Genomic DNA, 26,704 nt, shown 5'->3' on the forward strand with positions numbered 1-26,704 from the left:
AGGTCAGTGTAGGTAGTTGGTTTATTAAAGCAGTATCTGAGGACTTAAACCATGTTTAATGCCAGCTGCTGTTGAGGAAGGTTATCGGCAATATCTTGAATTTGTTTCCACAAGTTTCTTTGATATTGCGTCATATAAAGCTGGTATGCCGCAATCCTAGATACCAGCATGGATCCCTGAAAAACATTTTTCCCTAAGCCATCTAAGAACTTCTGTTCTTTCCCTGGTGGGGCAGAATTCTGTTTCCTGGCTTTTTTCTGAGCCGATTCAACGACCACTGAGTGATGTGGCAATTGCAGTTTTTGGAAACCTGGGATATGTTGTACCAGGTATGTTGCATCTGTTCTTCTGTTTACAGCTGGTACAGAGCAAGGATGTTCCCATAATCTATGCTGAAGTTCCAGAAGCACTTCATGAGTGGGTATTGCCATCACCTCCTTTGATGCATCAACAAATTGCAATACTTCAAGAGTCTTGTATCCTCTTCAGTAAGCAATTCAATGGGAATTGTATCTGCCATTTCCTTTATGAAATTTGCAAAGGACAAGTCCTCAGGAGGGGACTTCCTTCTCTCTTCTGGTGGAGAAGGCTCTGACTGTAAATCTTCTGTATCAGTGTCTATATCCTCCCAAGGACTGTAGTGATGTTGATAAGGTGACCCAGAAAGTTCTAGTTTGTGTTTTTGAAGAGGATGCTTTGTTTTAGAAGCAGACTTCGATGGTTGAGTTGGAATCTGCTTTGGTATCAAAGGAGGCAGTAAAGGCATCGATGGGGAATGAAAAGGCATCGATGACCGGTGTCGCCCGATGGACTGGGTTGTGATGGCATCAATAGTAATGTCGGTGCCCAGGGGTGTTGAAGGCCCGATGGCCCTGGGAAGGAATCAGAGTCCCTCCCATCATCCTCCTATGAGCCTGGAATTGGAATCGAAGGAATCAGTGGATGTTTCGGCTTAGATGGTGTTGATGGCCGCATCGGGGGAGCTGTCGGCGTCATCTGTGTCTGTGCAGGAAAAACTCCTATTAATGCATCGATTCTATTCAGTAGAGGTTGAAAAATCGATGGCTCTGGTGTCAGTACCGATACTGGCATGGAAGGAGGCTGGAATTTTTGGAACGCCTCTACGATCGCTTGTTGGACCATGGAAGTCACTTCTTCCCTGGAGACTGGGTCCACTGTCACAGGAGAAGGTAAGACTGGCGATACTGGCTCTTCCACAACTGAGCGTAGTGGCACAGTCTCTAACACCGATCCCGGTGGACAGCGCCTCGGTATCTCGGGTACAGAGGGGCGTGGTGGCTCTAGTACCTGGACACGCTTCGGCATCGGCTCGATGTCCTTCCCTCCGATGGATCGGAGACAGAACAGTGTCTATGGTGTCTTTTTTCACGATGTTCTCTAGTAGATGTCGAAGACAACGCTATGGAAGATCCAGATGGGGGTCGGTGACTGATGGTCATCGGCGTTTTTCTTACTTAGATGTTTTTCAAGAGGGTGACAATTTCTTCGGTGACGATGTCGAAGATGATGATGGAGTGAGTTTTTTTAAACAGTTCCTCCATTTTATCCAACCGGGCACGCCTGCCCTTTGGTGTCATCTGGGTGCAAGTTGTACAAGCATGGACATCATGGCCTGATCCCAGGCATAAAAACGCAAATGTTGTGCGGGTCGGTTATCCACATAGTTTGGTTACAATTTGGACATTTTTTGAATCCCGAATCCATGGTGAAAAAAATAGGCCGGGTAACGGTTAATGGCCTGTGGGTACCGAATAAAAGGTGAGAGGAATCGACCGAAAAACTGACTCAAAAAGTACTCACCGAATGATATGTCGAAGGGAGACCCGAGTAGATAATTTTGTGACTGAAAAGTTATATTTTCCGTGAGGAAAAAAATCTCAGAGCTCCTATCACGCGAGGCTTACAGCACCGTGGAAAAAGAGAGACTGAAGGGAGACCCCTGTGGCTAAGAATATCATGGCATGCTGGGCATGCTCAGTGGGCTCAGTGTGCCAGTCAAAAGTTTCTAGAAACTTTTACAAGTTTTCCGTATCAGGGCTCCATCGATGTCACCCATATGTCAGGACTATCATCCTGCTTGTCCTGGGATAAATTACTTACCCGATAATTGTTTTCCTTAGTGTAGACAGATGGACTCAGGACCAATGCGTTATGCTACCCTGCCAGCAGAGGGAGATTGAGTAAGGCTGTAAAGCTGACATCATAGTACATATAAAAAAAAACATTAAATAAAAAATAAATAAAATATACCCCTGCCATGACCTCAGCCCTCCAGTATTCTCTTCAAATGCCACTATGGACATACTAGTGAAAGGACAATTAAAAATGATTAAAGATAGATAATCATAACTTTACTCAACCAACCTTACACACTGAACTCCAGTAAGAATACAGGGGCCCTAATCTAGGGCCAGGGTGAACACTTACCCTAAATCCCTTGGATTCGAGGCCCACCATGGAAGAATCCGCAGCACATTTCTTGGGCAGCCGAGGGTAGGATGCTGCGTCCATCTGTCTACACTAAGGAAAACGAAATCATCAACTATGTAATTTCTCTATTTTCTAGCGTGTAGCCAGATGGACTCAGGACCAATGGGATGCATAAAAGTTAATCAGAGTGGGAGACTCCCTGTGGTCCAGTCAACACCGCCCATGCAAAGGCTGCATCCTCTCGGGCCTGTATGTCCTGGTGATAAAACCTGGAGGTGTGCAAGGAGGACCATATTACCGCTCAGCAGATATCGGCGTGAAACAGCAGTCTAGTTTCTGCCCATGAGACCGCCTGAGCCCTAGTGGAAGGAGCTCTAACCTGAGAAGGTAATGGCTTTAGGGCCTCCACAGAGGTTCCCGTGACTACCTCCTTAATCCAGCAAGCTATGGTAGCCTGCGAAGCTGATTCACCCCTGCTTCTTTCAGCCATGATGGACAAACAGGCGGTCCATCTTTCGAACTGACAGACTAAGATACCGCACTAGAAGTCTCTTGACATCCAAATGATGGAGGAAACAATATTCTTCTGCGTTCTTGAGTTCAAGGGATGGCAACAAAATGGACCGATTCAAATGAAATCCCAATACTACCTTGGGCAAGAAGGAAGGAACAGTACATAGCTGTAATGCTCCTGGAGTCATCTGGAGGAACGGTTCCTGCCACATCAATGCCTATAGTTCAGAAATGCGACATGTCAAGCATATAGCCACCAGGAACACAGTTTTTCAAAGTCAATAAACACAAGGAAAGACTGCGCAGCAGTCAAAAGGAAGGACCTGCCAAAAAATCCAGTACCAAATTAAGATTCCACAAGGAAACCGGCAACCGTAAGGGAGGTCGAAGGTGCTTCGCTCCCTTCAGAAAATAAGTCACATCAGGATGAGCTGACAGGTAGGCCCCATTCACCTCACCCCTGAAACAGGAGCGCACCACAACTGCACCTTCAAGGAGGTAAGGGCCAGACTTATTAAAACAGTCCTGCAAAAATTCCAGAATAAGTGGGATTTTCACAGTCTGAGGAAGGACACTGCGTTCTTCGCACCAGGCCTCAAATACTCAGAACTGCACATACGTTAGGGGCGTGGAGAACTTCCAAGCACAAAGTAAGGTGTCAATTATCGCTGCACAATATCTCTGCTTCATGAGGAGAGCCCTCTCAAGAACTAGATTGTAAGACAGAATAGAGTTGGATTCTCATGAAGGACCGGTCCCTGATGCAACAGGTCCCTGTGCAGTGGGAGACACACGGGGATCTCCACCAGGAATCTCTACATTGTCCGCATACCATGGACGCCTGGGCCAATCTGGGACTACTGATAGGATGAGTCCCCTGTGGTGTTCGATTCTGCAAATGATCCTGCCCAGCAGGGGGAACGGAAGGAAGACATAGCAACTCGTCTTCTGGCCAGATCTGGATAAGTGTCAATTCCCAGGGACTCCGGATCTCTTCTGTGACTGAAGAATTGAAGAACCTTCGTATTGTGAGATGTGTCCAGCAGGTCAACTGATGGGATGCCCCAATGATCTACTATCAGTTGAAACGCTTTGGTCAACAACCCCCACTCTCCTGGATCCAGATTCTCCCTGCTTAGAAAGTCTGCTCTGTCTTTTCCTGTGATGTGAGATGCTGAGATCATCTGTAGATGTACTTCCGCCCACTACATAAAAGGAGGTCTATCTCCTGCGACACCTGCTGACTCTTGGTTCCTCCCTGGTGAAGGATGTAGGCTACCATAGTTGTGTTGTCCGACTTCACGTGGACTGCTTGACCCAGGAGTCTGTGGCTGAACTGTAAACATGCTAATATGACTGCTTGGGTTTCCAGGCAACTACTGTTCCACAGGGCCTCTTCTTCCATCCAATGTCCCTGAGCTGTCAGCTCCTGCCAGTGAGCTCCCCAGCCCCAGAGACTTACATTTGTCATGAGAACCAGCCAGTTTGGGGAGGATAGGGACACGCCCATGCTCAGATGAGCTTCCTGCAACCACCACGGTAAGTGGAGACGAACCACAGTTTTGGGACTGTGATATCCAACATAATAGCACTGAAGTGGACGCATGTGTGCACGGCCCTACTTCCAGGGTTGCTGCCATCACACTGTCGGGTGTACAGTGTTCACCAGCTGGTGCACTTGTTACAACAACTTCCGTATCCGTGTGGTCAAAAGAAAGACCTTCCCCTGCCTGGTGGCGAACTGGCCTCCCAGGGACTGGGAATGTTTGAAGCTGCTCTTGGCCAAGTTTAATACTTTGAGTTCCTGTAATAAGGAGATCACTGTGTTGGTCATCAGGAGGCTCTCTTCTATGGCAATTGGTCTGGATCAGCCAATTGTCCAAGTATGGGTGCATCAGGATCCCATCTTTCCTCAATGCTGCTGCCACGAACACCATAATCTTGGAAAATATTCTAAAGGTGGTGGCTAGGCCAAAGGGCAGTGCCCGAAACTGATGATGTCGACCCAGTATCGCAAAACATAGGAAATTGTGTCCTTGTTGGATTGGAATATGCAGGTTTGCCTCTGACAGATCCAGGGAGTTAGAAACTCTACCAATTGTACGGCCATTATCACAGAGCGCAAGGTCTCTATGAAAAAATGAGTCACTCAAGGTCCAGAAACCTAAGCGCCTTGCTCTCTGCATTGCTTGTCATATTAGGGCTTCACGGCCTGACCTGAATTCTTGGGTACAACAAAATAAATGGAATAATGCCCTGTATTTTCCTGGGGTGCAGGTAATGGGATCACAGCCATCATCCTGAGGAGCCTTAGAAGCATAATCTCCACTGCCTGTTTCTTATGCTGGGAGTGGCGAGGAGACATCATGAATACGTCCAGAGGAGTGCTGAGGAATTCCAGTGCATATCCTTCTTGTATGACTTCTAGTACCCATTTGTCCGAAATGATCTCGACCCACTGTTGGTAAAAGACAGATGACCCCCTAACTCCTCATCCCGAAGATGGGTCGGTAAAATTTCGTGGGGGGGGGGGGGGGCTGTTTCGGGATGAGCCTGCATCTGCCCCTCTCTTGGGATGCAAAAGGACTAAGACCTCCCAAGGGGTCAAGACCCCTGAAATGTTAAATTTCTGTAGGTGCAGAAATGCTGGGAACCCCTGGAACGACCCCTCATAGGCAAGGGGCACTGTAACTGCTTCCTGATCTTCCGGGAACTGGAGATTTGCCCCCTTTTACTGGCCAGCTTTTCCAGCTGACCAATTCCACAGCCATAGCTGTCATCTGGCCGGCACCACTAAGGCCACTCCTTTGGCTAAAGTATAGACTAAATCAGATCCCATGTCTGCTAAAAAGGCGGCAGCAGGTTCCATAACCGCTCTGGAATTCATCCCAGAGTCATCCACCTCCTAAGAGAGAAGTAGACACGAATGAGTCACCAAAGCACAAGAAGCAATCTGAAAGGTCATTTCTACCGCGTCAAAGACGTGTTTAAGGATAGACTCAATCTGTCTATCATGCGCATCTTTTAAGGCCGCTCCTCCCTTCACTGGGATAGTTGTTCGCTTAGAGATGGCACAGACCAGTGCATTCACTTTAGGGAAACACAAACGTTCTCTTGCTGCCGGGTCCAGAAGGTAGAGAGCTTCCAATGCTCAGCCACCTTTAAAACTTGCTTCTGGGGCATCTCATTCCAGATCAATCAACTTCTGGATGGCATCCATCACTAGAAAGTAGCAAGATGATTTCCATAGGGAGATCGGAATGGGGTCCTTCTTTGGTTCGATCATAGAAACCACCCCAGAACTCCCAGTGTCTTCAGGGTCTGGGAAACCAAGGCCAGCAATTCGTCTCTGTGAAAGAACCATAACAGTCCGATACGGGTCCAACCTAGGGGGACTTTCCCCATCTTCCAAGGAATCTGGTTCATCCATGCCATCTGGGTCCCTATCAGGGATACCCTTGGTAAGGCAAGCTATGCCTCAGGGTCTGCATCCAGACAGGGGCCAGTGAGGCAGCAGACTGCACCTGTACGAAGACTTGAGCACCTGGAAAAACTCCATACCTAGTCCAGGAGGTACTGAGGTAGGTCCAGCTGAATTGCCCTCTTCCACGGATGACCCAGTCAAGGGTGTACTGCCAGTTAAGGCTGTGACTAACCCATCATCTGAACAGGAAGAGCCTGGCTACAAAGTCCGAGGCGGCCAACTATTTTTGGGCTTCCTCACAGTGCTGACATAAGTTGGAATTCAGGTCAGGCTGTGAAGCCCTAATATGACAAGCAATGCAGAGAGCAAGGCGCTTAGGTTTCTTGGTTCCAGCACCATTGGTAGCGATAGCTGTGCGTTGAATTGGCTCACGCTTAAAAATTTATGCTCACAAATTTCGAGTATCTAGGCAGAGCAAGGCGCACGAACAGTCTGTGCACACAGCTCTTCCTGTATTGTGCACTTTTGAAGTTGTGCGCATAGGGATGCGTGTGCAGAGCTGACGCACTGCGCGCACAGACGTCCTATGGAAGGCAATACTGTATGCACAGAAAATGCACGCAAGATGGTGCTGCCATGACCTACCAAGTGGTGTGCCAACCAAGCCTATAGCAGGGCCTAGCCCACTAGGGGCTACTCAACCCACTCGGAAGCCCAAATTTCCTTATTCCAATGGGAGTGGGAACGACGTCAGTATGCTGCGCTAAGCACTGAGACCAGGGGAGTCCTACTGAAAATCCCTCTAATAGTCTCTGAATCTGAAGGTAAATCATCTTTTTAAAAACAAAACAAAAAACCCCCAAAACTTACCTGGGGGCTCAGCGCTCACTGGCTGAGTACAGAGTGTCTCCAGCTGCTGGGGGAGAGGGCTTTGGCTGTCACTGCTTTGCTCGGCTTCCTGCATCCGCTGCCTTTCAGCTGCCTAAGCAGCGAATTACACGCTGGGAAACGGCTACCTGACCAAGGCACACCTCTGAGATCACCTCAGGAATTCTCAACTGGGGGAGGGACCTTTAGTTATCACCGCAGGACAGCGGGGTTCAATTTTCTCACATTACAATGTAGAATTTCTCCTTCCAAAAAGTACAACAATCCCCATAGGGAGAGGTACGTCCACCATCTGCTGTAGACTAAGAATACTGGAAGATCCCCGGCAGCAATGGACATACCAGAGCATCTAGGCCCACCGAGCCAACCTCCTTTCTTCGGCTGAAGAATGTCTCCGTCTTCACACTGGCACACGTAGCCATCAGATCAAACTGGGGAATGCCCCGCCTGGTGCAGATGTGATTCCCTGCGTCAGGGGACAACTCCCATTCTCCTGGATCCAGCTGTTGCCTGAGAAAATCTGCCTGTATATTGTCTACTCCTGCTACATGTGATGCTGCAAAACCCCCGAGACAGCACTCCACCCAGGCAAACAACCTCCAAGCTTCCAGTGCCACTGCATGGTTCCTCATACTGCCCTGCCAACTGATGTATATCACTGTTGGTTCGTGGTTTTTGGACAACGCAACAACTGTCCCTTGATCAAAGGCAGGAAAACCTGAAGAGCTTGATGAACCACCGCATCTCAAGCTGATTGATAGTGCCTGGTCTTTCTCCTGCTAGACAAAGCCCTTGAGCCAACCGGCCTAAGCACATTGCCTCCCACCCTAAGAGACTGGCATCCGTGGAAACCACTACCCAGTCTGGGGGCTCCAAATTGAGACGAGACAGCCACTTCGAGAGACTGGATCTGGACCTCTTGAAGGAGGGGCAAGGGAAGATGGTAGTTCTCCAACAAGGGACTCCACCTGGACAATAGTGCGCGTTGCGGAGGCCTCATGTGCACAAAGGCCCAGGTAACCAAATCCAATGTGGAAGCCATGGACCCCAGAACTTGCAGATAATCCCACACTGTTGGCATCGCCAACTGAAGGATACTCTTCACCTGGGACTGCAAATTCACTATCCTGTCTACTGCCAAGAAGACACTGCCCCGCTGCGTGTCAAAATGGGCTCCTAGGTACAACAAGGCCTGAGTCGGCTCTAAGTGACTCTTCTGTAGGTTTATGACCCAACCTAGCACAAACAAAGTGACATCACCCTCTGCAGGGAATGCTCGCATTCGTCTTTCAACTTTGCTCAAATCAGCCAATTGCCAAGTGTGGATGTACCAGAATTCCTTCCTTGCGAACAGCCACCACCACCACCACCAGCTTGGTAAATGTGCATGGCACAGTTGCCAGACCAAAGGGAAGGGCCCGGAACTGGAAATGCTGACCCATCACCATAAACCAGAGGAACTTCTGGTGGTCCTGTCGGATAGGGATGTGCAGATACACCTCCATGAGATACTCTCTCTTGCAAACAGCTGCTACCACCATGCATGTTTCCATATGAAAGCGCGGAACCCAAAGGAATCAGTTTATTTTCTGCAAATTGAGAATGGGCTGAAACGTACCTTCTTTCTTGGGCACCACAAAGTAAACGGAGTATCTGCCTGCCCCTGCTCCGCCAAAGGAATGGGAACTATGGCCTTTAAATAGAGAAAACTTTGTAGAGTCCGACACCGCCTCCCGTTTGCTGAAAGAGGATACGTGGGACTCCACAAAGGCCTCCCTTAAACGGCAGGAAAATTCTAGTACTTAGCCCTCTCTTATCACCTCTAGAACCCAATGGTCTGAGGTAATCCTTTCCCACTCCTCATAAAAGCTGGACAATCTGCCTCCTACAGTTTTCTACTGTAGGAGGCAGTGGGGGACACGGGCTTCATCAGGCAGTCTTTCCGCCTCCGGAGCGCTGACCTGTTTCATCTCTTACCGACCTGCAGGCACCTCGAAAGGATTGCTGGTGACCAAAACAGTGTTTTGCTGAGGAGGGAAGTAGAGGATTTGCTGGCCCGTAACTTGCGAAAATCCCGAAAACGGACTCAAGATGAAAACACCTTCTTACTGAGTTTCCTATCCTCTGTTAGCCTGTTGCCCTTCGACTCCCCCAGCAGCTTCACCAGTTGGTCCAAGTCCTCCTCAAACAGGAGCTTCCCCTCAAAAGGGAGGTTACAAAGCTGGGCCTTAGAAGATTAACCCGCCGACCAATTGCGGAGCCACAGGAGCCTACGGGCCGCTACAGATGAAACCATGCTACATGCCAATGTGCATACCAAGTCATAAAGCGCGTCCGCCACATAAGCAATACCCAAATCCAGACAGGCCGCTTGTAAGGGATCGCCATTTCCTGAAGGCACCACGTTCGGGGCCTTCTGAACCCAACACAGACAGGCCCCTCTGCATCAAGCTGGCACAAATCCACACACACAGACTCAACGCAGAGACATCAAACATCTGCTTTAGCTGAATCTCCAGTTTGCGGTCCTGAACATCTTTCAAAGTGGCAGCCACAGGAATCATTATCTTCTTGATGACCACCAAAATGGCTGCATCCACCTTCAGGACCGTCAGGAGATCTAAGATCTCCTCCACCAAGGCCATTGCTCTGCCCACTTTCAGACCCACATCCAGGGAGTCCCACTCCCGGATCTTCTTTGGCAATAGAAAGGTGGACGTCAGCCCTCGTAGATCGTCAAGAACCGGATTTACCCCGTCACCATCCGACTGCCTGAGAGACTTTCATGCCCAGCTCCTCCAGAACATGAAGAATTAGAGGACGGAACTCTTCCTACTTGAATAAGTGCACTATGTGTGGGTCGCCCCCCTCTGGAACTGGAAACTCATTCAGATCAGGATCATCCTTGGCTCCATCCGCCGAATCGGAGCCACATCTAGGTCCACTGCATCCAGGTTCATCCCATGGTGATCAGAGGGAGTCCCCTGAAGCTCATTTGAATCTTCCCCCTCCCCAAATGAGGAAGACACATTTGGTCATCTGAGACTCAGGTGCTGTAGGATATCACCAGATCCCTGCAAAATTCTTTTGGGGTTTTTACCAGCAGGATCCAGCGGTCTCAGTGTGGGCTGTTTAGGCCCAGCAGCTTTCCTGGCCATATAAGCCTTGTGAAGCAGGAGAACGAATTCAAAGAAAATTCCCCCGGAATCTCCTCCCCCAAGATACGAGTACTGTCATTCGGATCTCCCTCTCCAGTAGAGACTCCCAGCCCCATTGGAGAAAGGGGGGGGGGGTCACAAACTCTCCCAACACTCCTGCAGAACCTCCTCTGCGGGAGCAGCCAATGGCCCTGCTCATCTGAGACCTCCAATAGATAGAATGGCCACCTGTAGAGGTCCTCTCCTGTCCCGATCTACACACAGAGCATAGGGAGCGAGCATCCAGATCGCCCATTGCTGTGCGGCACACAGGCATTTTAGGTTTCGGCACCATCTCATTAGTGTGCGCACCACTCGGTGCCCCAGGCCACACGTGTGCGCAGAAAGACCCCGGAACACTGTCCAGTCACAGGCAGTCACTAAGGTCTCCCAGACCAGACCACTGCCTACAGCCTTGCTGGTTTGAAACGCGAGGAAAGAAATGCCCGCAGGCCGCGGCCTCCTTCCAGGGTCTGTGCCTGCTCCCCAGGTCACCCTCACTGGTCCACAGCCTCTGCTGCGTAGACCCACCTTCCTGTCACTGACTTTTGTTCTGGAGCTTTTTTTTTTTTTTAACAAAACAACTTTATTGCCTGCTTAAAGCCAAACCAATACTTCTCTGCAGGAACGGTGGTGTCCAGGAGAGCAGCCTCGGAGGGCAAAGGGAACTAGATCCCCTGGCTATCGAGCCCTCCAGCATGTTGCAGGTGAGACTCAGTCAGGGATGTCCACCCCCCAGTCGCCTGGCTCCACGACGATGCCTAACACCTCTGGGAGTTCCTCCGTAGCCTACCAAACGACAGCTAAGATAATTAGGCTTTTTTTTTCCCTTAAACTACCATCTAGACTGCAGGTATGCACCTCTACCATCTGCTGGAGTCAGAAAAATACTGAGAGGCTGCAGGTGGCACTCTAGTTTAAGTAGCAGTGCCTCAAAGTTTTGTTCTGACTCCATCTGCTAGTGGGGATGCAAAACTAACTGGTCTGATCTGGGTATATTCAGGAATAGCTAAAACAAAGCCTGTTCTAAAGTCATCCTGAAACTAACCAGGAGCTAAAACAGACCTAATTTGAGGAATATAGCTTAACTGGCCATCAAACTGAACTCTTAAATTTCATACTTTATTAGAAATTTCTGTATCCACTCCTAGAATAAGCTTTACCATCTCTACTTGCCAAAATGGTACTTATTACCTAGAATCTAAAGTCACCTTAAAGTACTTTCAACAAAATAATGTTCAGCTGCAAAGTAAAAAGTAAAGCAGAAATACCTGACAATATGCTCAAAGTCCATTAAAAAAAAAAATAAAAAAAAAATTCTGATCCACTCCTCCATCCCCAAAAATAACCCAGCAACTGTGCCAATAATCTTTAGTGCTGTATTTAAGATATACAGTGGGATTTTTCCTTTATTTATTTTATTTATTTAAAGTCTCTTCTATACCGATGTCCGGTCGCACATCGCATCGGTTCACACTAAACAAGAACTTTTAGGCGGAGCCCTTACATAAAACAGAAAATATACAGGTAACTATAGGGAGGAGCCCTTACATATAACCAGCGAAGAACAAAAACCAGGGGAAGGGTCATGGATAGAGAAAGCAAAAACAATGAATTAAATAACTATAAATTATATACAATAACTAACAAATAACTTCAATAATGTACAAAATGAGGGACATAACGTATTCCATATTCCGATTCAAACCGCTTTCAATAGACATAGATCCTCCTCACTGCTGCACTGTAAATAACTCATGTTACAGTAAAGGGCCATGAGCTACCTGCTCCATGGGGATTCCCAACTCTGCTTTCAGACGCCTCTGAGCTGCTCGTCTTACACCTATTGCCTCGTGTTCTTCCAGTTCCTGTGGGTGGTTCAGTGGGTGACTACAGCAAGTGTTGGTAAAGAAACCTACAAAAGTCAATGGGGTAACCTCAATACACAATGCATTTTATACAAAACATCCAGTGAAATGCACTGTCCAGACCCAGAGTGTAGGATAGTAGAATCTCTTCAATTTACAATTACAAGGAAGGGAAACTGTAGGTGTCATTTTGGATGAAAATATCCCCAGCAAGTCAACTGTTCATACAGTACAAAAAAGGAATGATTTCAGCCACCCCACAAAACCAAGAAATTTGCGAAATTAAAATTACCACAAAACTGGATTCATTAAAAGCTGTGCCTACAAAATTCCACTACATCAAACCTTAACTGGCCCCATTTTAACACAAATGGGATACACAAATCTGATAAAGAGATTAAAATATCAGTGCCTGCCCTCCTCTCTACCCCTCAAAAAATGTTAAAGCCTCCAATGTAGCCTATTAACTTACCAACACATCTGACAGAGATCTATCAGGCCCTACCTAGATGGTAATATATACTCACACATGTGTTATTGTACATTAATATTTTTTGGTGCAATGAAATCAAATCTCTAAAGCATTCAAGCAACAATAAAGAGGTCACAGCATATTTTTGTGCTGTTCTCCATCACTAAATGCCTACATGGAGTATGGAGAGTGCATTATCTGTGAAAAGATTGCCCACTTAAATGATCATAGGTCTATTTTTTATTTTATTTTTGTATTCAGTTTTTTCAAATATTTTAAAAGGAGAAGTGAACCGCATCAGCAAGCCAGTCAGCCTATCTCCTATAATATGGAGATTGCTCGGTCTTCTCAATCATTTGCAGTTACTTTTATATGTGGTCCATATTTCAAATTAGATTCAAAGAATTAGGTTCATTCTCCAAATGTATGTTAAAACGCCAAAAGAGGCGAATATCAGACCACAGTGCAATTTTGACGGCTTGAGCTGCAGGTGGATGGGCTCAACCATGGCCGAAGTTTCGCTCATAAGTTTTGGCTCCTGAAGAAGCTTATCAAAAGTTTAAATTGTCTACTGACAAGGTCAAAATTCTCTAATTCTTCCGTCTTGATATGAAAATAAATGAACCGAAAGTTTCCAGAGCCTGTAGGTATTATCTTCTACTGTTTGTTTTTTCAATTTCTGTCGATTCTTAAACTAGTGCAAAGACAGAAAAACATTCAATATTAACGTCGGTATTAAATACTTAGCTTTTCTAGATGAGCAGTGTGTGGAATCCTTACTTGGGACCAGAAGGTCTCCTGCTTGATTTCAAAATGGACAGAAACCAAAAACACAAAACAACCTCGAGCGGACCTTACTATCACGTAGCCAATGGGGAACAAGTGACGTCATCTCGCGATGATTCCGAAATCATTACAGAAACACCTGTAAGTCCAGAGTGAAGTTTAGCCCCTTGGGTTGTACAGTATTCAGCCTGTGTATCCAGCGCTGTTCAGACTGGAGTAATAGATGGTTATGGTCGCCTCCGCACCAGGACGGACGTATAAGTTCCAAAACACAAAGTTGTAATTCATCAAATGTATGTGAGAAATCGTGGCAGTGACTTACTAACAGCGCATTGATCCGATTGTTAGCCAAATAGGAGCGATGCTCAATCAATCTGGTCTTTAAGGACTGTTTGGTTTTCCCCACATATACCTTCTCACAAGGACATTGAATGATATATATCACACCAGACGATAAACACGTCGTAGAAACCTGTAAATGAATCATTGATGAAAAGTGAAGTGAAGAGACATTCATCATAACATGACAAACCGAGCAATGACCACATGCCTATTGGAATCCATGTTCACTGGGCAGAGTTTGTGGAGTGGAGTCTGTGAAAACAAGTTGATCTTTAAGGTTTGCACCATGAGTATAGGTGCAGAGGGGCATTTGTTAAAATTCATTGTGAGATTGTAGAATATGCCAATTTTGTGAAATGATAGTTTTAACTTTAGAAGCCATCGAGGAAAAAGGTATCACAAAAGTCAGAGTGTCTTTGTCCTCTTCTTTATCAGACCGGAGTAAAAACAACCAATCCCGGTGTGTGTGTCGGGCGCGAGTGTAAGCCCGTTTCACACACCGGGCTGGATAGCCATGATTAAGAAATCTCTCTGACAGGTCTCAGGAGTGACCTTTGAATTCTTCAATGGTAGTACATAACTTCCGGATTCTGAAAAATTGGCTTGTCAGTAAATTTTCTTTGAGGTGTCTAGGATGAGCACTAGTAAAGTGCAGCAACGTGTTGCTGCTTACAGGCTTCCTGTGCATGGTGGTGGTGAAGCCATTTGTTACTTTAGTTACAAGAATATCCAAAAAAAATTATCTGATCTGTTTGAAAGTTAGCTGTGAATTTCAAATGAGTTATGTGAATTTAACCATCCAAAAAAAGCATCAAAATCATGTTTAGTACCCTGCCATAGAATGAATATATCATCTATATACACCGATGCCAGGACTTGATGTATGGTGTAAAAAGGGTTTATACATTCAATCCAAGTCTTCTCAAAATGACCCATATATAGATTTGCTAGATCGGGTGCCATGGTAGCCCCCGTGGCAGTGCCATGTACTTGTTGGAAAAAACTATGTTCAAAGGCAAAATAATTCTTTTGCAATGCTATTGTTTATAACGAACGTAAAAAAATCGGATGGTATGCAATGAGGGCGAGGACGTGATTCAAAATATTCCGAAGAAATGTCGATGGCTTCATCCTGAGGTGTGCACGTATAAAGGGACTCCACATCCAAAGTAACTAAAAATATATGTTCGGTGTCACAGCGAATACTTTCAAGTGTTGAAATCATTTGTTGAGTCCTTTACATAGGAAGGTAACAGATACGAAGGGTGCAAGAAAAAAAATCAACAAATTGAGAAAGCGGCTCAAGGACAGAGTCCCTACCAGAAACAATAGGTCTGCCTGGTGGATTAACAATATCTTTGTGAATTTTAGGCAGAATAGAAAAAAAAAAAAGAGAGGTACTTTAGGGCAGTGGTTCTCAACCTTCTTCCCCATCGTGACACACCTGACAGGCCACACTCACATGTGACACTGCTCATTGCAATTCATGGCGGAAATAAAAAGTAAAGGTCCGGTAATTATTTTTATTGTTTAAAATGACACAAGGAAAAGATACGTATTCTGTCTGAACAGAAATTACATAAATAGTAAACTTCCCACACCAAAACAGCACCAGTTTCAGCACTTAACAGTAACCACCTTACCTAAGAAAAGGCAACACTGAAACATTACACCAGGCCTTAAGACACCAATACACCTCCTATTAGGAAAACGGACCAAGTCAGGCTGCTATAGAGCCCTACACAGAAACTATACGCCTGCGGAAAATCTCACCTGAATTACATGTGCTGAGCCTCACCTAACAAAGAATAAAGAGACCAAAACACATAACTAGAAGCATGCAGAAAAAACTGAATTGGAAACCGCAACAAGCCAGAGTCTCTGTATGCAGTGTAATAAAGGAAAAAAAAGAAACATCACCAGTCCTTATAAAACAAATCAAGAAATATAAAATCAGTAGCAGTAAAACCATACTACCGGTAATAAAAAGAACAGATTATTTCGAAACACTGATGAGTGGAATATCCAATAATTAAAATAAAAAATTTCTAGATACCAATAAAATATTTCAAAATAGCAGGCAAAGACCTAGTAATGAAAAATAAGGATACAAAAATGTTTTTGCTCTGCATACCTGGGAACGTTTGATATCCAGGTCTCCTGAGATTGTTTTGAATTAGCAGGAGGAGGGGTGGTTTGCTTGGAACTTTCTCCTCTCTCACATTGGCTCTCAATTACACACATGCTCTCAGTCACTCACATATACACATGCTTTTTCTCTCACTTATATAGGCTCTTAATTACACATTTACATACATGCTGTCTATCTTTTCAGGCTTACACACACAGGCTTTCAATCACACATACATGCTGTCTTCTCTCACACAGACTCATTCACATGCTTACAAACATGTTCTCTCTCATTTACACACAGGCTCTCAATCACATACTCACATGCTCCCTCACCTAAACCAGCTCTCAATCACACAGACACACATGCTGTCTTTCTCTCACTTTCACACAGGCTCTTAATCATACATACACCTGATCTCACACACACAAAGGATCTCAATCATACATGCATACTCTTTCACACAAACAGGTTTTCAATCACAAACTTACACATACAGGTTCCCAATCGTAAACTTGCATTCATACTCTCTCTCTCACAGGCAGGCTCTCAATCACAGACATACTCTCTTTCACATATACAGGCTCTCAATCACACACATACATGCAATCTCTCTCACAGACACACAAGATCTCAAACACATGCGTGCTCATTCACACTCTCTCCCTCCTAACCCCCCCCCCGAACTAGCGGCAGCAGCAGCCGCCTCCCAACCCTAACCTCCTTCATTTTCAGCCCTCGCACGGAGAAAGGCGACTCATGGGCCGCGGGGGTTGACGTTCTTCATCTTTTATCTCTGAGCAGCGCTGCTCATTCCTCGGGCCGATGCTGACCAAACTCGCATGGTCTCTTCTTCCCGCACATGCACCCGCTGCTCACCACTTCCTCTTCCGGGGGGCGGGAAGAAGAGACCATGCGCCAATGCCGGTGCCGCCACCTGATTTGCTGCGTTCCGCCCGGGCTGACAGCATTTTAAGCCCTAGCGGATGAGAACGGGGGAGCAGCTGGGTCAGCGGGGGACCAGAAGTGTGGCGACACACCTGCATGTTCTTGGCGACACACTGGTGTGTTGCGACTCACGGGTTGAGAACCACTGCTTTAGGGTACTGCAGTGTCAAAAAAGCAGCTTCCTTATTGGTCAAAAAACCTGCCCGAGTACCCAAAATTACAATTTGTTCAATTTCCTTCAGAATATCGACAGTGGGGTCTTGTGTCCGAGGATGATAAAAACTAGTGTCTTGTAGTTGGCGTTCAATTTCAGTGACATATTGAGAGCGGTCCATAACCACAATCACTCTAGACTTACAGGTGTTTCTGTAATGATTTCGGAATCATCGTGAGATGACGTCACTTGTTCCCCATTGGCTATGTGATAGTAAGGTCCGCTTGATTTAAACAGAGGTTGTTTTGTTTTTTTGGTTTCTGTCCATTTTGAATGGAAACAGGAGACCTTCTGGTCCCAAGTAAGGATTCCACACACTGCTCATCTAGAAAAGCTAAGTATTTAATACCGACGTTAATACTGAATGTTTTTCTGTCTTTGCACTAGTTTAAGAATAGACAGAAATTGAAAAAACACACAGTAGAAGATAATACCTACAGGCTCTGGAAACTTTCGGTTCATTTATTTTCATATCAGACAGACGTATTAGAGAATTTCGACCTTGTCGGTAGACAATTTAAACTTTTGTTAAGTTTTGGCTCCTGAAGAAGCTTACAAGTGAAACTTCAGCCATGGTTGAGCCCATCCACTTGCAGCTCAAGCCGTCAAAATTGCACTGTGGTCTGATATTCGCCTCTTTTGGCGATTTAACATACATTTGGGAGAATGAGCCTAATTCTTTGAATCTAATTTGAAATATGGACCGCATATAGAAGTGACTGCAAATGATTGAGAAGACAGAGCGATCTCCATATTATAGGAGATACACTGACTGGCTTGCTGATGCGGTTCACTTCTCCTTTTAAAATATTTGAAAAAACTGAATACAAAAATATAACAAAAATAAAAAAATAGACCTATGATCATGTAAGTGGGCAATCTTTTCTAAGTAATTACATTATATATGTCACGCAGTACCCAGAAACCACAGGACTCAAGATAATACACACAAAATTCTCTTTCCATTGGAGAGAGGGTTTCATGTTTACTTATTAATTACTCTTTCTTCTGGAACTTCCAAATATCAAGAAAAATGCTTTATAAACCAGAAATAAAAGCATCTAAAAAATTATGCAGTCTTCAGTCATCCTAAAACATGGAGCCCTAACAGAAAGCAAAAATGCTGCTTATCTAGAACGTGTTCTCTAAGGACAATAGAAAGACAATTCACATAACTGAGTCAAGTCAATGGCAGCCATGTTAGAGATCTTTCCAGAAACTGTGTAAAGCTTTAGAATGCACTGAGCATGTGAAGAATGTCTCGCACAAGTTTTACTGCATAGGGCCCCAAGAGTTATATGAGTGGAATGTCATCTACTATCCTGAGAAAAGCAGTTTATAGGTAAGCGACTTTTGCTTTCTTTGAGGAAAACAGGATGACAACCCCCTACAACTGGGAATCCCAGTTTGTTTATTTATTTTTTTTTTTAAGAAGGTAATCATAAATAAAGGGCCCTTCCTTCTGCACAAGGAGTTAGGCTCTAAACCTCAAACAGACCCCGGAGGATGGCCTGTCCAAACCTGTTGTGTTAGGTGTCAGTGTCCAAAACAAGAGTAAGATGTGAATGTGTAGATTGAACTGCATGCTATGGTTCTGCAAATCTCTTCAATGGAAACTGATCTTAGATGGGCTATCAATGTCATTATGGACCTGATCTGTCCCTCTAAAACAAGGCCTGCCTGGGCATTACAGGCAGCATAGTCCACTGTCTAATTAGGAGTATGTTTAGTTACAGTGATGCCAAGCTTTTCTGGGTCAAAAGAAAAAACACAAAAAAAAAAAAAAAGGTTGGATGGACCTTCTATGAGCTTCACTCTGCTCCAGGCAGAAGACCAAGGCTCTCTTACAGTCCAAACTGTGCAAGGCTTGTTCACCTTATGGATATGTGGCTTTTGGGATGAACCCTGGAAGAATGACCGATTAAGGCTGAAGAGGTTAGGGCTGTTCAGCTTGGCGAAGAGACGGCTGAGGGGGGGGGGGGGGGGGGAGATACGATAGAGGTCTTTAAGATCATGAGAGGTCTTGAACGAGTAGATGTGAATCGGTTATTTACACTTTCAAATAGAAGAACTAGGGGGCATTCCATGAAGTTAGCAAGTAGCACATTTAAGACTAATCAGAGAAAATTCTTTCACTTAATGCACAATAAAGCTCTGGAATTTGTTGCCAGAGGATGTGGTTAGTGCACTTAGTGTAGCTGGGTTCAAAAAAGGTTTGGATAAGTTCTTGGAGGAGAAGTCCATTAACGGCTATTAATCAAGTTTACTTAGGGAATAGCCACTGCTATTAATTGCATCAGTAGCATGGGATCTTCTTGGTGTTTGGTTGCTTGCCAGGTTCTTGTGGCCTGGTTTGGCCTCTTTTGGAAACAGGATGCTGGGCTTGATGGACCCTTGGTCTGACCCAGCATGGAATTTCTTATGTTCTTAATTAAGGTGGAAATCCATCACCACCTTAAGCAGGAACTTCAGATGCATACACAGAACCATACTGTTATGAAGAAACTTAGTGTAATGTTAAGTCACTAGGGCCTGGGGCTCACTGACTGGTTTCAGCCACCAAAAATATAAAACTTTCCAAGTACCTTAGTTCATAAGAATTGAAAGCTGCTTTTGAGCCTCTGATCAGCCTGGCTAGTACCACAGTGAAGTTGTATGACACTTTGAGAAGCTTCATCTAAAGAAAATGCTGCATAATTCTAACTAAAAGCTATGCAAGATGGATTTATCTTCCACATACTGGTAAGTGCCAACTGCACTGAGGCAAACCCTAACAGAATTTGTCTTGAAACCAGACTTTGAAGGATATGATAATCAGGTAGTTTTTGTACGGGGCAGGAGAAAAGCTCTAGATCCTTTCCCTTCCTAGAAAACATCTCCTTGGTAGCCCCCTTGTATACCTCTTAAAAGTGGAGAATGGGTTGGAAGAGGCTACAGTGAATGAAGCATGAAACAGTGGTCTTATCTGAGCCATTGCTTTATTTATCTCAAAAAAAACTCTGTGCAGCACGGCAGGTCCACAGGTCTTTCCTGCATGTCGGCTGTTAGGGCTGAAGCTCATAGCCATGACAGTCTGAGAGCACTAAACTTATAACCATGAGAGTCTGAGAGCACTAAACTGCCAGGGCAGAAGTGTTCAAAGCCATATCAAAAGCATCACAGGTCAACCTGATCAAATGTTTCCACATTTTTTACCCCACACCAAACAGATGAACAAACTCACCCTGCTTCTAAGGGAGGTATATAGAGAATTCCTTTGCCTTTTCTAGAATAGAAGGAAGGTACTAGATCAGAAAGATTTAATAAGATATGTGGGAGCTTACCACAGTATTCTGAAAAAGTTATTTCCCAAAAACGTTCCAAGGCTTGACTCCTTTCCTGGGGGCAGCGAGAAATGAGTGAGATCTCCTGGTCTGTTTTTAAGGGCAGATTCTACTGATTGGTATGACAGTTACTTTCTAGAATACCAGAACCTTTTGGACCTGATACTTCATGTCCACTTTCCTCACAGGAAGCACAGAGCGTGTTATCATATTCTCATCTCTGAAAATATGGCTTTATCTGCAGGCTTTCAACACGGTTGACCAACGGTAATACATTTTTATCCTTTCAGTAGCAGCCTTATTTCTTCTCTCCGTGTCAGAAAATGGTTATAAGTAACAGGATGCCTGTGGCTTAATATTAGGCAGTAAATGTAAATGAGTTATGTACAGAATGTATTTTATGTATATTTCCAAACTGTAGCCACTTTTAAAGAATGCAGTATATAAAATTTTAAACAAACAAGATGAGGTCAAATGACAGGATGAGGAAGAGCAGGATGTGTTTATGCCGCGCTCCAGAGCCCCACTCTATTTTAATTATATCTGCCCCAGGAGTTAATCTGATTGGCTATGTATGTGGGTAAGGAAAATGTAAAATATATAACAAGTTGCCTGTGTAGGATATGGGGAGAGCAAACTTTTTTTTTTTTTTAAATCTTTCTGTGAGAATTGTACTGTGTGTAATAAACCACCTAAAAGACATCATTTTGGTTTCATGTCAGATTTAGGTCATGTCACACTGAATTTAAAAAGTTTGCTCCGGAGACAAATTGGGACCTGGAGATCAGTTTTATTCTGAAGCTAGGAATTTTTAAAGGCAATAAGGGACCGGCTTTCCTAATTCTTGCAGATGTATAGCTGTTGCCACAATCTCCTTGCTCCTGGCAAGCCTCAGCTTGTTGCTCTGCATCAATGACACTCGATGCTGGTGTTGATGCATACGGGTAGAAGGAGCGGGCAGGTTCCCTGATCCTTTACCTATCCTTGATGTGCAGTACTTGCAAGAAGTTTGTGCAGGTGCTAGGTCCTTTGATACCTCAGCCTTTGATGCTGTTGCAGGTGAACTGGACTTCGATGTTAACCTGAAAATGTGATCCAAATGATCTTTTTGTAGCTTTGGTGCCCTGGGAGATATCTGACAGGTGCCAGAACCTGTGATGCTGACATCCATGCCAAGGCATATCATGTGATTAGTATGGAGGTCAGTGATTGATTTCTTACAATTGCTTTGAGGACATTTCTCAAAGCTACTGTCTCTCTTGTGCCATGCTGAGCAATACTTTTGAAGCAAATCTAACATTTCAGTCTTCAAAACAGGACAAAACCTGAATGAACAAAAGTAGCTAATAGGCTTCACGGAGGCAAAAAGAACAAAACCCAAAACTAGATCTCAGGGCAGTGTGGCATGTTGCAAAAGAAAAGAAAAATTTTAAAATGTTAAACTCTCTCAGACCACCTTATCTAGCCCAGCCTTCAAGTCCCAACTGAGCAAAGGATTCTGGGCCCAGGAAGGATCCCTTCAGACTACCATAAGAAGGCAGGGCCCAAAAGGGTTAGGGAGGCCCCTAGGAGCAAAGCAGGAAGCCAGCCTATGCTAAAACCTGCTATGTGTGATATTTCTGTGCTACCTGAACTTTAAAGTGAGTGGCATCATTTGTTTTGCCTAGCACTTCATTTTTTTTTTCACTGTAAGAACCTGTCTCCTTATTTCTTCTGGTTGTTTCCAAGTCGCTATCACAAATTATCACATATGGTGGGAGCAGTGGGATCTACCTAAGCGGGAAGCTCACAGTCTTAGAAAAAAAAAAAACAACCTGCAGTTTTTTTCTTTTTCTTGGGGCTTCCCAATGTCACTCACCCAGCTGAAGCTACAACACGTCAAGGGGGTAGCCTGCCAGTAGTATCAGGGTTCATGTAGTTAGTTAGGGCTGGACAGGCCAGCAGGTTTTTTCCCCTGCCCCCCCCCCCCCTTCTCTTTCTGGAGGGGTACTCAGTTTGGAGGCAAACTTGGAAAGCAGGGAAGGAGGAACAAGTGATCCAGAACCTTGCTACTGGGCAGTGGCAACTGCAGAATGCCCTGTAAACTCAAATTAACCAGTAGCAGGCACAAAACAGTGCTAACTCAGGTAGCACAGGCCGTGCAGACCATTGTGACCAGGCCACCTTGCTTGTTGTCAGTCATACTTAGGATGGCCCCAGGAGAAGACCCAGATTGATTCCTGAATAATTTTGAATGGACCACTTGAATGGCAGGTTGTCCAACTATCTTCGAGCCATCCTATCTGGGGAACCTACTCACTGGGAGTAGTCAAAAGGCCTTCTAAACCACCTGTCTAGAAGGGAGAACCACATATCAGGAAGTCAAAGCAGCCATCTTAGAAGGAGCAGGACTCTCCCCAGAAGCCTACTGACAGCAATTTTGTCAAGGAGACCTTCAGCCAGAGAGAACCTTCGGACCCTTTTCCACCCACTTAAGGATGTGGCTTGGAAGTGGCTGCACCCAGAAGGGAAGACCTTGGTAAAAGTAGCCAACGTGGTTTTGCTGGAATTCCTAGTTGGCAGTGAGTGTTCAGACACCTGAATCTTATGCTAGAGATGGCTTTGGAAATGGCGGAGGCTTACTACCAAGTTCAGTCCATCCCTGAATTGCCACAGGCTCAGGAGAGACCACCCAACCCAGGTAGACAATGCCAGAGTCCTAAGGATAGGAGACCCAGTCTGTGGCACCAAACAGGCTAGACTTTTCTCCTGAAATGTAAAAACAATGGGACTACCATGTTTCAGCTGCAGAGACAGAGACCATTTTTCACGAGACTGACCCTGTAGGGAAGGTGAGCCAATGGATGTTAATGCTTTGGCCCCCACAATTCTGTAATTTTGTGGATCTTCCCAGTTGGGGAGTCTCTACATTTGTGGTTGCAGTTGAGCTAGATAGCATTCTACCCAGGCATTAGTGGATTCAGTGTAAAAACGCTCATTCAAAGAGAATTAGTGAAGCGGGTACAGAGGGACTATATGACAGTCATGACTCTGGCAATATCCAACAAGCCAGATACAACTGAAGACCCTGATCAACCAAGACAGGATAGAAGTGGGAGTTCTTCCTTGGCTACCCTACCCCATAGTGATAGGATGGGAGTGTCCAAAGTCTGAGAACCTGTGGAACCAGCTCAGAAAGGGTTCATGCAGGCATAACAATGAAGAACTGGCATTTCCAGAACTCTTTCCCTTAGAAGCCCCAGACTTGCTCCATAAAGACTAAACTTTCTAAGTCCTGGAGGCAATGCTGACAGAACAAATAGTTATGATGCTGTTAGAGATAACTGGCGAGGAAGGGTTGGATCAGGGAAAGAGCAGCGACTAACCCAGAATGTCATACCTGGCCCCTTTGAGCGGGAAAAAGGGGGTTAACCTGGGGGGCTTCAGTCAGGCCCAGAGGAAGGATGAGTCCTCTAAGTGGGCCCAATAGCATATAGAGGGTGGACGGAAAGTCAGTCGCTGGTCGCAGGTTACAGGCCCTATTCCTCCTTATTTCATGATGAAAGGGGACAGACTTTACTGAGTTACAAAACTATGGAAGAGGAATTGATAGAACTCCTAATTCCCAAAACATGTTGCCAGAAGGTTATGCAACAAGCTCACAGCCACTTTCTAGGGGGTCACCTAGGGGGGAGGAAACAAAGTTTTGGCACAGTTCTATTGGCCAGGCCTATATAAACAAAGTCCACTTGATTTGCCAGTCCTACCCTATCTGCCAACTCACAGAGCCTGCCAGAGTATGGGCAGTACCTCATACCAATGCCCATAATTGAGACCCTTTCAAAAAGGTGGGCACGGACCTTGTGGGGCCACCAGAGAGATCTACTTGAGGAAATAAGTACATCCTTGTCATTCTGGACTAGGCCAAAAGATATCAAGAGGCAGTACTGCTACGAAATATGAAAACTCCAAACAGTAGGGACCATCCTAATGGAGATATTTTCACGATTTGGGCTGCCCAAGGAGATTCTGATGGATCAGGGAACCCAGTTTGTGTCCAAGGTAAAAACTCTGCACTTTGCTCAAAGTAAAAACTGTGTTCTTCAGTGTATCACCCACAGACCAATGACCTTGTCAAGCGCTTCAATCAGATGCTCAAATAAATAGAGAAAATTTGTGGATGAAGACGGCAAGAATTGGGATGCATTGTTACCTTATGTGCGGTTTGCAATCCACGAAGTGGATAAGAGCTTGATGGGGTTTTCCCCTTTTGAATTGCTATATGGGAGGAGACAGAGAGGAATCTTGGACAGTTTATGAGACTTGGGAAAACTAAAGGAATCCTGGGCAGAACCTCATTGACTACGTTTTCCAAGTACAGGATCGCCTAAAAAAAGGCTGGGGAAGCAGCGTGCCCATGCCTAGAACGTTCAAGCTACCCAAGCCCGATATTACAATTGTCCTACCGTCCAAAGAATATTCCAGCTGCAGAACTGCATTCTTGTCCTCCTCCCATTTTCAGAAAGCAAGCTGAGCCTATTGGCAAGGACCCTAGGAAGTTTGGGCAAAACAGGACCCATGGATTACAAAGTAGCCTAGACAAATAAAAGAAAACAAATCTACCACGTAAACCTTCTGAAGTAGGTTGCACAGGAGTGCAGAGTGGTGAAAGGCGAGTTTGGTCCAGTGGTTGGTCCTGAAGTGGACTGAACCCAGATTCCTTTTGAAGAGTAGCTGTCTACCACACAGAGAGCTAACAAAGTAGCTGATGGAGCAAAACAAGATGATCTTCTCAAACCTACCAAGTCATACCAACCTGATGCAGCATGACATTATACTTCCTGGAGTTGTACATCAACGACCCTATTGGATTCCCAAGGCCAGGCACCGCGTCACTGAGACCAAAAGTAAAGGAGATGCTCTGGTCCTTACCCATAGTGTTGGTGCCAAAGCCTGATGGGAGTATAAGCCTGATGGGAGTATAAGGTTCTGCATTGACTTTAAAAAAAAATCAACAAGGTCTCAAAACTCGAATGGATAAACTGAGCTCAGTTCATCTCTACCCTGGACCTTACAAAGGCTGTTGGCAGATCTCTCAAGCTAGAAGTTTATCATCCTACCATTTGGACTCCATGGCACCTCCCAAATTTTCAGTGCTTGGTTGACTGCCTACTTTGCCTACATCAAGATTACACAGCCACCTACTTGGATGATATCATGGTATACATTTCAGATTGGAAGACATCTAAGCCAACTCCAGGCTGTGCTAACCAGTTGGAGGAAAGCAGGACTGATGGCCAATCCTAAGAGGTGCCTGTTGGGAGGGCAAAAAGTCCAGTATATCGGCTGGAAGAGGGCAAGGTCCAGCCAAAGACTTAGAAGATCGAGACAAGAGTGCCAATCCCAAAAAAAAAAATCAAAAGCAAGTGCATTTCTAGGCCTCACGGGATACTACAGAAGGTTTATCCCCAATTAATTACTCTGAGAAGGTGGAGCCTCTCGCAAGGCTATTGAAGAACCAGAGGTGGTCTAGTGGTCAGCTGAAGCAGAGAAGTCCTTCCAGGCTCTGCAAGAGGAGTTATGCTCCTAACCAGTCCTGATAAATCCGGGCTTCAAACCCTTCACGGTACAGACTGATGTATTATAGAAACGACGACAGAAAAGGACCAAATGGTCCATCCAGTCTGCCCAGTAAGCTTAAGGTAGTATCTGCTGTGCCATGCAGGTTATCCCCATACTGATGAGCCTTCTTTGAAATTCAATGCTGCTTGATGTTCTTTGCTTCTGAACTTAGCTGTAGAAGCAGTCCTGTTTTCTCCCTTATGGCTGTGCATCAGTACCCCAGACATAAAAAAGTCAGGACTCATGTTGGTTATCTGTGAATCCAAATTACTCTTTCCCACCACCTCCCCCCTCTAAGCAGACAATGATGTTGCAGTTGCATCAAGGCTTACTGATTAAGGGTAGTAACAGTCACACCAGCAAATTACCCCCATACTTATCAGTTCCCCAGACTGTAAAAAGTCAGGATCCTCATTGGTTACTGTCTGAATCCAATTCCCTTTTTCCCCTGTCGAGGGAAGTAGGCTTGGGATCAGTCTTAATACAAGAGACTGTATCTTGTGGCATACTTTAGCCAAAAGCTGATGCCTCGGGAGAAGCGTTATT

General features: G+C 45.3%; 1 protein-coding gene across 1 annotated transcript in view; it reads right to left on the reverse strand.

Moving 5' to 3' along the window:
- LOC115084120 (isopentenyl-diphosphate Delta-isomerase 1-like) overlaps positions 1-26,704 on the reverse strand; it is a 55,190-nt gene that overhangs the window by 13,025 nt on the left and 15,461 nt on the right. Inside the window, exon 4 of the mRNA XM_029588539.1 lies at positions 12,258-12,388. Within this exon, the coding sequence (XP_029444399.1) occupies positions 12,258-12,388 (131 nt within the window). The remainder of the gene's footprint in view (positions 1-12,257; positions 12,389-26,704) is intronic.

This window comes from Rhinatrema bivittatum, chromosome 2 (assembly GCF_901001135.1).
Source record: "Rhinatrema bivittatum chromosome 2, aRhiBiv1.1, whole genome shotgun sequence".
NCBI classification, from domain to species: Eukaryota; Metazoa; Chordata; class Amphibia; order Gymnophiona; family Rhinatrematidae; genus Rhinatrema; species Rhinatrema bivittatum.